Raw genomic sequence first — 12429 nt, forward strand, 5'->3', positions numbered from 1 at the left:
TATAGATTATGCCCCCATATACTGCCCCAATAAGATGCTCCACAGATTATTCCCCCATATGCTGCTCCCATATGCTGCTCCATAGATTATGCCCCCTTTATGCTGCACTAAAAATTATGCCCCCATATGCTGCCCCCATAAGATGCTCCATATATCATGCCCCCATATGCTGTCCCCATATATTATGCCCCCATATGCTGCCCCCATAAGATGCTCCATAGATTATGCCCCATATGCTGCCACTGCTGCTGCAAATAAAAATGAAAAAAATGACATACTCACCTCTCCGTCACTGGGGGCCAGGTGCCGGTGTCACTGCTGGCTCAGGACTCGGCACCTGAGATATTCACCTGTCCCCGGTCCATCACTGCTCGCCGCTATCTGCCACGTCATCTGTCAGTGACATTCAGGCAGCAGAGGGCGCAGCGTGCACTAACTACGTCACCGCGCCCTCTGCTGTCTGAATGTCACTGACGGACACAGCAGACAGCGGCGAGCAGCGATGGACCGGGGACAGGTGAATATAGCTATACTTACCCCCTCCTGGCACTGTCTCTGCAGCCCCGTTCTGCCACAGTCTCCCTTTCTGCCTTCAGCGGTCACGTGGTACTACTCATTAGACTCATGAATATGCGCATATTTATGAGTTTAATGAGCGGTACCACATGACCGCTGAAGGAAGGAAGGGAGAACGTGGGACAAGCAGGGGGACTGCAGAGACGGGTCAGGGGGGTAAGTATGACCTGACACCCGAGACCCCCATCCCTCCGACCCCCTGGCATATATGACTCTAGTATAAGCCAAGAGGGGGACTTTCAGCCCCCCAAAAATGGGCTGAAAATCTCGGCTTATACTCGAGTATATACGGTAGTTAAGGAGAATAGCTAATTTGCCGTAAAATGGCTAATTTGCAGGTGGGCAATGATTGTTTACTAAACCAGAGTTATTGTTGTTGTTAGACCTCTTTAATAAACTTACAAAACCTACAAAAGACAAAATGAAAAAAACCCTGCTATAATTAAATAAGTAAAAAGCAAAAGTGCATTTAAATCATACAGAGTTCTTAGTAATACTGTATTTGATCAAACATAGCATAACAGCCGTCCCACCATCGACAAGGTGTGGTCGGGGCGGTCCTACACTGTCTAGTATTAATAACCTTATCATGTGTCAAAGTTGACGTCTGTGTGAATAAGGGCAGACAAGGACTGGGTCCCAACCACTGGACACCAGTCAGGGGAAGCCTTTAAATACAATTTCCAGCTCAGGAGAGGGAGGCCACACCCAAGCTTGCACAGAATGCAAAAATACAAAGAAAAAACACAAAAATTGAGCTTGGTTTGAGTTGGTACACATGCAGCATATAAATGCATGTTCACATGGCCAAAAAGCATACAAAACCTACAAAAGGCAAAATGAAAAAAACCCTGCTATAATTAAATAAGTAAAAAGCAAAAGTGCATTTAAATCATATAGAGTTTTTAGTAATTGTCAGGAACACCGCACTGAACTTGCTCACTGAGCCAGTGCGTGTGTCCTGAGTAAAGCGAACTGTGCTCAAAGATACCTGTGGAGCGGGCAGCAGCCGAGTAGATGCGTACTTCAGAACAGCAGGACCTGAAGCTGCTAGGGGCATGGCCTAAATTCCAGAGAGCTAGGAGCTGCAAGAGAACTCCAAGCAGGGTAACTGCGAGACAAAGTTGCCAAGGAGCATAGACAGGGAGGATAGTCAGGATGTAGCCAATGAGTCATACACAGAGATAGCTGCAAGGTACAAGAGGGGCGAGCAGAGAGTAGTCAGATCACAGGCAATGAGTCATACACAGAGAGGGTAGCGCAGTACAGAATCAACAGGCAAACTCACAATGGGAAACAGAACTGGGTCAGAACCATATAAACAAGCTATAACAACAAACAGGCACAGGCACACAGAGGTCAGCACACTCGGCCAGAGGCAAAAGTATAACTGCCAGGGATTGGAGCTTCCCAGGGGTTTAAGAAGCTCTCCCAGAACCAAAAAGAGGCTACAATCATTAACCCCAGGTGTGCAGGTCAAAACCTGCACTGAGCTCCAGACATTAATCCCTGACGTGCAGCTCAAAAACCTGCACTGGGAACATGACAGTAATACTGTATTTGATCAAACATAGCATAAAACCCGTCCCACCATCGACAAGGTGACTCTGTGGTCAGGGCAGTCCTACACTGTCTAGTATTAATAAACTTATCATGTGTCAAAGTTGACGTCTGTGTGAATAAGGGCAGACAAGGATCGGGTCCCAACCACTATTGTTCCTGTTCAGGACTATCACCAGGTGGCTAATTATTTGCAGATGTGCAATGATTGTTTTGTAAGCTGAAGTTATTATTATTAGAACTCCTTAATAAACTGTTCTTAGTAAACTTGTGGGTAATTTTCTGTGTGAGCAATTTTTGCTGACATTTTTCTGTGCTGCAGAGCATCTCACCTATAACTCTCTGCTGATTTCCTGTGGGTATTCATATCTGTGGGCAATTTTCTGTGGGCATTTTTCAGATAACATGTGACCATTCTCACCTTGCACCTCTAATATCATAGATCTGAAACTTTGTGATGCTGCATTTGGCAATTTTCTGTGTGGGCAACTTTCTGTGTGGGCAATTTTCCGTGTGGGCAACTTTCCGTGTGGGCAATTTTCCATGTGGGCAATTTTCCGTGTAGGCATTTTTCCATGTAGGCAATTTTTCCTGTGGGGAATTTTCCTGTGCGCATTTTTCCTGTGGACATTTTTCTGGTCACCGTTCAGGACAGCAGGATAGGTTTTATATATATATATATATATATATATACACCATATATATATACATATATCAGAATGCAAAAAAATGTAGATTACTATTTACTCACAGCAAGCAGAGATCTTGAAAATGTGAGGAAATAAACTCAAATTAGAGGTGTATATTTGTATGCAGCAAGTTTTTGGCCGGCGTTTCAGCTTCCTTTTAGTGCGTTGTAGAACTTTTGATTTAACAATGATGATGTTTTATCTGCAGACTGATCAACAATTTCCACATTTCCACAATTCGTCATATTCGTTCTTTCTGTCTTTATAGAGTTTTGCAAATGTTTGTGCACCCAAATAAACTGTCTGCTTACGTTCTTTGGCTCTCTGGGCAACATGCAATTAGAGCGACTGCGAGTAACAAGTCTGACTCCAGAACAAGAAGGAATGTCCGTAATTTAGGGGTGCGCCCTAGAAGACAGGGAAAGTGTGATCTGACAGGGAAACAACACTGAACAAGTAATATTGTTAACCTGTCAGTTAAAAAAAAAGTATCTACACACAGCAATCCATAATGGTAAATAGCATTTTAGGCATGTGCAGCAGTGCAGTTGGAAGTGCGGCTGCAGGGAGAAAATGAAGGTTATATCCTCCCTGCAGCCACTCGCTTCCCACCACCGAGAGATACCTGAACATATTTAGGAAGGTATTTACCTGCAGATTAGCACTATGGCTGCAGATAAATATTATTTTTTGGCTGTCAGATTCCCTTTAATGCTGTCAGCTAATCTCACCAATGTGGAATAAAAAAACTCCAACCCTGTATTTAATACCTGAATACGTTTGGATGACACGTTTTTGCGGTATGTTCCATATGTGTTTGTTATAATTTGCTTTTTTTGTTTTTTATAGTTTCTAAATTGTGCAATACAAGAAAAACTCAACAGACAACAACTAATTAAAGGGTAATGGACGGCGGAAATGGAAATGAAGGCTTCTGTGTTATTACATGCTTGGGATGTACTGACTGCAGGGCGATCATGATAAGGATGACTGGGACTGAAATGCGCCTTGTGGCTGCTCTTTGAAGTTCAGATGTAACCATGAGTGTATGCTTACGATTGTCTGAAAAAGACCCTGGTGCCAAAATGACCAAAGTTACAATCCTAGTGCCAGACTTGGGATGCCCAGTCCACAATTACCCTAAGGGCTCGTGCACACGACTGTATTATCCATCCGAGTGCGATCGCACCTGAACCAATGTTATGCTATGAGGCCATGCGTATGTCCGATTTTTTTCCTCAAACAGAGTCTGTCCTGGAAAAAAAATGAAGCATACCCGAGTTTGATCTAATATTTGATTCAATTCAAAGAAAGCCCAGATGAACGGCACCAAGGCTCTAATCCACCAGCAACAAGTCGAGGATCAATCACAGGCACACAATGTGTAAAACACTGCTGGGAATAACGGTGCTCAGCATCAGAAAAAACATGCTAAATTTGTAAAAGAAGGAAAAAGATGTGCACTCACCCAGATTTCCATTGCAGTGTTGAATAAAAATTTTTGTAAAAAAATTCCTTTTGTAAAAAAAAATTTCTGTAAAGAAAAGAATTTTTTGTAAGGATTTTTATACACTCCTTTTGAAAAAATTTCTTGTTGTGATTGTTCCTGCAGTCAGCATAAAGATGTAATTATGTTACTTGTTTTTAATTGAAAATGTCCATTCATGTTTTTTTAAATGTTCACCTGTTGTTAGTCATAGACCTATTTAAGGAAATGACATCATGTAATTACACACCTGGACCTGTTGATGCGTCTGTGTACGCAAAACGGCTGTCGTCCGCCTTTTTCCCTGCATGCCTCATGTTATCTGCCCGTCCTTTAATGTGTGACCTTTAATGGTTGATCTAATATTTGGATTGCACTGTGATCACACTCTGATTAAATGCTGATCAGAGTGGGATTTGCATAATTGCCGCAATTCTCTTGGATGAGAGACTCTATAGACGTCTGCCCCTGTCCTTACAGCAAGGTCTCATTCAGACAGCCGCACTAAAACTTGGGCCAGTCACATCCACAAATTGCGGCCATTAATGTCTTTGTGTGGCTATGTGCATAGCACATGAATTCATTAGTTGCCTGTGAGAAATGTCATTGGTGTGCTGTGGCACACTGGTTATTATTGGATCGGTGTGCTGTCTGTTGAGCGCACCGACAACACGCTGACTGAAAATACGACAATGTCAACAAGCTAAGCCTAAGGGATCAGAACCAGATGGACTTTTCTTTTTCTGTTTCTTCAAGGACAAAGTTCAATATTATGTCAGATTTCAAAAACTGACCGTCACATCCAAGCATAAGCATAGTGTGAACAGGTGCTTAACCTAGAGTCACCAACTTATATACATTCAAGCAAAAAAGGAAGCACACTGTAGCGCCAAACCATGCAAACATGAAAAATGAATAATAAATTGCATTACTGCATTAGAAGTATGAAAAATTGAGAATGTTTAGCGCATAAAATGGCCAAGTTATGTGTACCTGGAAGCCACTTTAAGGCATTTCTTGTTTTCCAGGTCCCTATTCTATTCCAATCCTCACTAAGACTGTAGTCTCCATCTGAATGGGAACCTATGAAAAATCCTCTGTTAGGACTGAAGTCTATATCTCTGTGGAGGGGAAATGGCCCTGGTTTGATTAAAAACGCCTGCAGCTAACAGGTGGAGTGCTCAGTCAGAAAGTAAAGGAATACAAATTTCAAAAACTGACCGTCACATCCAAGCATAAGCATAGTGTGAACAGGTGCTTAACCTAGAGTCACCAACTCATATACATTCAAGCAATATTATGTCAGAACCTGAGTGAGATTGCAGATCCTATGTACCAGTTTGACCCATATATTTAAATTCCATGATACAAAAAGGAGCTTTCAATTTCAACTTTTGATTTTTTTTTTCATCAGGAAACTATGGTGTAGTCACAGGATATAGTATCTGATAGGTGGGGGTCCTACCACTGTGACCCCTCACATACTAAAAGAAACAAGGTCTTCTCTAGGCCGCTTGTACCGATTTCATCCATGAAGGTGACTGAATGTAGTAGTGGTCATTCTATTTCCATAGATGTCTATGGAAGTTAGAAAACTCGCAATATCATAACAAATAGTAAACTGTGTAAAAGATTGGCATGTGCAAATTCTAGAATAAATACATTGGGTGCTCTAAGAATTGGCCAGACAGAAAGAGATCACCAAACACATTGAGTTGATTTAATTACTTTTTTTACTTGATCTGGATACACTGCTGTGACAATGCCCCTGGGACCATGGCCGCCATCAGGGCATTACTGCCCTGACTGGTGTATGGGGCCCGATGAGCAGAGGGCGCCTGCATCGGGCCCCGTCTCTTCTGCTCATCGGGCCCCAGCGACAGGATTCTGCCGGTTCAGAGGCTCAGTTAAACTCTATTACCCTGCAGGCCTGCACGGCACTAGTTAATAGCCGCATGCCAATTAGATGCTGTCAGCTGGCGTCAGTGCACACGTCGCCGGCGTATGACGTCATAGTCCACTCTTGAAATGCCTGGAGGGAGCATTGTCGCAGGAACACGACCAGGTAAGCAGAAAGGTTTTTTTTTGTGCCCCATGTCTCCATCCTGCCCGGGGTACAATGGAGACATGGGGCCGAATGGAGGCACAGGGCAGAATGGAGACATGGGACAGGATGGAGACACTGGGCAGAATGGAGACACAGGGGACAGGATGGAGACACAAGGCAGAATGGAGACACAGGGGGCAGGATGGAGATACAGGGCAGAATAGAGACACAGGGTAGAATGGAGACAGGACAGAATGGAGAAATGGAGACACTGGGCAGGATGGAGACACGATGCAGGTTGGAGACATGGCGCAGGATGAGACACAGGGCAGAATGGAGACACAGAGCAGAATGGAGACACTGTGCAGGATGGGGACACGGGACCAGGATGGGAGACACTGGAGCAGGATGGGAGACAGGAGGGCAGGATGGAGACATTGCGCAGAAAGGAGACACGGGGCAGAATGAAGACATGGGACAGTAGGGAGACACGATTTAGGATGGAGACACATGGGGCAAAATGGAGTCACAGGAGACAGGATGGAGACATGGGGCAGGATGGAGACATGGGGCAGGATGGAGACACGGGGCAGGATGGAGACACGGGGTAGGATGAATACATGGGGCAGAATGGAGACACGGGGCAGAATGGAGAAATGAAGACACGAGGCAGGATGGAGACAGTGCAGGATGGAGACACGATGCAGGATGGAGACATGGTGCAGGATGAGAGCAGGGCAGAATGGAGACACGGAGCAGAATGGAGACACGGGGTAGAATGGAGACACTGTGCAGGATGGAGAGACGGGGCAGGATGGGAGACAAGGGAGCAGGATGGGAGACACTGGAGCAGGATGGGAGACAGGAGGGCAGGATGGAGACATTGCGCAGAATGGAGGCATGGGGCAGAATAGAGACATGGGGCATGAGGGAGACACGATTTAGGATGGAGACACACAGGGCAAAATAGAGACACAGGGGACAGGATGGAAACATGGGGCATGATGGAAACATGGGGGCAGGATGCGAGACACAAGGGCAGGATAGAGACATGGGGCAGAATGGAGACACAGGGAGCAGGATGGAGACACAGGGCAGAATGGAGACACGGGACAGATTGGGAGACACAGGGGCAGGATGGGAGACACAAGTGCAGGATGGAGACACGGGGCAGAATGGAGACATGGAGCAGAATGGAGACAGGGGCCGGATGGAGACACAGGGGCAGGATGGGAGACACAAGGGCAGGATAGGAGCTCCTGTGTATAATGTCACCGGTAATCACTGTATTACCTGTACACAGACACTGCATACTAAGTACAGATCTCCTGTGTATAATGACACTTATGGTGATATTAGTACTGTGTTTTTTTATTTAATGATCAGTAGTGTAGTATTCAGTCACTATGTGGTGATAATATGTTGTCCGGCCATGGTGTGGCAGTACTTTTTCCTTGTATGTGCTATTATTTGGTCACTATGTGGTGGTAATATGTGGTCTGGTCATGGTGTGGTGGTATTTGTTCCTTATATGTGGTATTATTGGTCACCATCTGGTAAGCAAGTCCTAAGTAGTCATCAGTAGAGCTAGAGTTTAAAAATACCCAATAAGCCATGTTTTTGTTAAACAAAAAAAAACAGACCAACAACATATCTTGCTTCTCTCCAGGAGGTAATATTGTCTAGAAAAGACACTAGAATCTATGAAAAACTAAAAATAATCACGTATATCACTTCCAAAGTACATAGGGGTCGATTCATTGAAGCATTTAGTCTTTATGCCAGAAAACTGTAGTAAAAGCTTTGAAGAGCTGCAAAATTTTTGCACAGCAAGTGGGGTTTTGCAAAAAAAAATTGCAAATTCAACTGTTTTGTAGCCAGTTTGAATTGGCTCTACCAAGATGGGGCATGGCCACACCTGTCCATTAAATTCATCAAAAGCTTTGGTGTTTTGTCCTCCAGAAATGCTACTTCAGTCTCTGAGGCGCATGCTGCTCTCAATTTGTGTTGGACTCATTAAGTAACGTGCACCTCTTAATGAATTCTGCGCCTTCGACTCCAGTCAGACGGGCATGTGCTACACTAGTCTTGATGAATTGGCCCCAAAGTTTTCCTTGAAAATCATTCATAGGTCTTCTGATAAAGCCAACTTCTTCTCTAATGACAGCCACTTTGGCGATCATTTGGTCAATGAGGGTCCAGCTAACGCAAAAACAGGCAAAACTATGGTGGGTGCACATGTTGAAATTGCATCCAGGCACTGGTGACTCAGATAAGGCCAAAAAGGTCTCTTTGCCCCAAATGAGAAAACCAGTACTATTAAAGATCTGTATAATTGTTGGCCCTGTTGGAATTGTATTGTGGTCCACAATCTTCAAGTTACACCACTGCATGGAACCCCAAAAAATCACCTGGGGTTAGCTATATTCATCCAAACATCCTCTATAGAGAAAATGTAATATTACATACTGGTCATTCACAATAACGATAAACCACGTAATTCATGTACCCAAGTAGGAGCTCAACAGAAGGTAATCTATGACGTCCATATGCCGTAATCGACACATTGTTATGGGTTACCTTAATGAAATAACCTTTTCTGTTTTCTCCTACTTTTGAATTATTATTTAAACTAGTAGAATACCTGCGGCTTTGCTTGCAAAAAATATGTTAAATTATTGGTTATGGTAGCTAAAGTCAAATTTTCAGTGTCACCCTGAAATTGACATTTTCAGAGTGCTACAGTACATTTTTTTTCCCACTTTAAATTTTTGTTATTTGGGCATTTTACTAATTTGTTTTAACATTGATGTGAACAGCAACTTTTTTTTCATTTCAACATTTTTATTGATTTTACATATTCAATACATATTATGTAGTATAAACTATTACAACTATTTTTTTAACTATTTTTTTTATCAAAAATGAAAATTTATGCACTTGATATTCATCACTTGGTATTCTTTCTAAGGCTATTTTGAAAAGGTTTACTAACTGATTGTGCTGATGAAAAAATCTTTGCAAATTCAACACAATCTCTTTTTTGTCTCAAGTATAGCTTCACAAAGTCTATCAGCTTGCATTTGTTCATCTCCCAAAAAATACATTTGTAAAAACTTTGGATCTTCACTTGCTACAGGAAGCATTGAACCGATTTTGTGATATATTTGGCCCTGGACTTTAAAAGTTGGCATAAATCCTGCTTCCTGGAGTACAGCTCTCGTACCATAGGATGTCATCTGGAAAGATGAATTGTATCTCCTAATATTTTGCAGAAAATGTTTGGACTCCGGAGTTGTTCCTGACATGTATGAAAGAAGTGGTTCAGGAGGTAGATCTAAAGGTGGCAAACTGACTTTGCCATTTGAGCAACACATACCAGGCGATTCCAAATTAAACTTTTTTGCTTGACAATGTTTGCATATTATGTCCATTTTGCCAATTATAACTTTCTGATGTGACCTATAGTCTTGAATTGGGTTGTAGTGAAATGCTTCCGAACTCAAATAAGCCTGCCTACATCTTTTGCACACGTTGCATATGTCGTATGCGGTCATTTTCACAACGTTCATCCTTTTGTTTCCATATTCCTTGTTTCAGCCTGTCTTATCCAATTCTTGTGAAGATGACATTCCTGTTGCTTCGATCTCTCAGCTGCCTTACATTTAGCCTGTCTCAACCATTTCTTTTCAAGCCGCGAGTAACGTTGTTCACTTGTCTCAGCTCTTTGACACAATTTTGCTTTCTAAGGCTGGTTTCACATTTGCGTTTTTTTTCGCGGTAATTTAGCGCTAAATAGCGCATGCGTTTTTTTTTCCTATACTTTGCATGGGATGCGCTTATGTGCGCATACACATGCGTTTGTACGCGTTTTACCGCGCATGCGTTTTTTTGCGGTATGCGCTCGGGCGCACAAAATGCAACTTGTTGCATTTTTTGTGCGTCCGATTTGCCTCAAAAAAACGCATGCGCGCGCAATGCGTTTTTTTACAGCAAGACACCCAATATAAGTCTATGGGTGCGCATATGTGCGCATTGGCATGCTTATGTATGCGTTTTTTTGCACATGCATTTTTTTTTGTTGACCATGGAATTTAGGGGTTTGGGTTAGAGTTAGGGTTAGTTAAGGGGGTTTAGGGTTAGGGTTAGGGTCAGGGTTAGGGTTAGGGTTAGGGTCAGGGTTAGGGTTAAGTATGGTTTGGTTAAGGGTTAGGGTCAGGGTTAGGGTTAGGGTTAGGGTTAGGGTCAGGGTTAGGGTCAGGGTTAGGGTTAAGTATGGTTTGGTTAAGTGTTAGGGTTAGGGTTAGGGTTAAGTATGGTTTGGTTAAGGGTTAGGGTTAGGGTCAGGGTTAGGGTTAGGGTTAGGGTTAGGGTCAGGGTAAGGGTTAAGTATGGTTTGGTTAAGGGTTAGGGTCAGGGTTAGGGTTAGGGTTAGGGTTAGGGTCAGGGTTAGGGTCAGGGTTAGGGTTAAGTATGGTTTGGTTAAGGGTTAGGGTTAGGGTTAGGGTCAGGGTTAGGGTTAGGGTTAGGGTTAGGGTCAGGGTTAGGGTTAAGTATGGTTTGGTTAAGGGTTAGGGTCAGGGTTAGGGTTAGGGTTAGGGTTAGGGTCAGGGTTAGGGTCAGGGTTAGGGTTAAGTATGGTTTGGTTAAGGGTTAGGGTTAGGGTCAGGGTTAGGGTTAGGGTTAGGGTTAGGGTCAGGGTTAGGGTTAGTAAAGTCATGGTTTGGGTTAGTGTGAGGGGCCACCTAATGTTGGAAAAAAATGCAAACGCGGTAAAAACGCACTAAAAACGCATACAAACGCATAAAAACGCTGCGTTTTTTTCATGCATGCTCATAAAAATGCTTGAAAAAAACGCAGCAGTTGTATGCTTTTGTATGCGTTTTTCAATGCGTTTTTTTGCGGGAAAAACGCACTGCAAAAAAAAGCAAGTGTGAAACAGGCCTTAGCTTTTCGACGAACTTGCCCAATAGATGGTCATTTTTTTGGGTGGCATTTTAAAAAACAGTCCTTAGTATTATAACCCTTTAGTATTCACTTGACATTGATAAGAGATGTAATAGGATGAATAGTAAATACAGAGCAACCCTCACACAGTATTACTATGACCTAAAGGAGCTCACATCTCAGTAATGAAAACCACCTCACAGGCAGACTTGTTTAGTTGCCCATAGCAACCAATCAGAGCTCAGCTTTCACTTTACCTCAGCAGATTCAGGGATGAAAGCTCCCTGTATAGTAAGCAATAATGACAATCTTACTATGAGGCATTTTTTGCCTGACCAATATTGCTGCTCATTAATGTTCGTCGTAGGGTGCATCCACCTGAGTGTGTTTGCATGCGTGTGTGGTCCTTGTGTGTGTCTGTGTGTGTGTGGTGTGCATGTGGTATTTATGGTGTGTTGTGGTATTTGTGGGGTGGTGTTTGTGTTGTGTGTGTCTAGAGTGGTCCAGTGTTTGTGTGGTGTGTTGTGACATTAGTGTGGTGTTGTGCTTGTGGGTTAGTGTATGTGTGCTGTCTGTGTGATGTTTGTATGGTGTTTGTGAAATGTTTTTTTGTTGTGTGTGGTGGTGCGGCCCCTTTAGCGGCGACTCTTTGTCGCCGTCGCTATAATCCGTGCCTCTCATTCACAACTGTTGTTTTCCCCACAGCACTTTTACTTTCACTTTCACATTTTTCCATTATCTGTATAGGACCTAACTTCGGGGGCCCCAATCTCATGACTGGGAGAAGCTAGCGAGATTTAACGTGCGCTGTGTTCTGCTCCTGTGAGTGGAGAGGGGGCGTGCCAAATATCACCCAATTCAGGGGAGACCTGTGGATTTGTATAGAGCGGGCTACTACAGATTTAACATTTCCCCATTATAGGTATACTACAGATTTTGAGTTTTATATCTACTATATAATCGTCTAATTCTGTCTGTCTCTCTGTTTGTAACGGAAATCCCGCGGCGCTGATTGGTTGCACCCAGCCGGCCGCGACCAATCAGTGACAGGCGCAAAATTCCAATGACGCACGCCACCGCCGGGAGATTTGCGGAGAGAGAGAGAAAGAGAGAGAGAGAGAGAT

At 43.4% G+C, this 12429-nt stretch overlaps 1 protein-coding gene across 2 annotated transcripts in view; it reads right to left on the minus strand.

Moving 5' to 3' along the window:
- Positions 1–12429, minus strand: part of URAD (ureidoimidazoline (2-oxo-4-hydroxy-4-carboxy-5-) decarboxylase) — a 98459-nt gene that overhangs the window by 23720 nt on the left and 62310 nt on the right. Inside the window, exon 2 of one of the 2 annotated variants that reach the window (XM_073583351.1) lies at positions 4294–4359. The exons of the other annotated variant lie outside the window; for it this stretch is intronic. Coding sequence (XP_073439452.1) covers positions 4294–4359 — 66 coding nt within the window. The remainder of the gene's footprint in view (positions 1–4293; positions 4360–12429) is intronic. 2 annotated transcript variants of the gene reach the window in all.

This window comes from Dendrobates tinctorius, unplaced genomic scaffold, assembly GCF_039654945.1.
Source record: "Dendrobates tinctorius isolate UK_male_01 unplaced genomic scaffold, ASM3965494v1 ptg000075l, whole genome shotgun sequence".
NCBI lineage: Eukaryota > Metazoa > Chordata > Amphibia > Anura > Dendrobatidae > Dendrobates > Dendrobates tinctorius.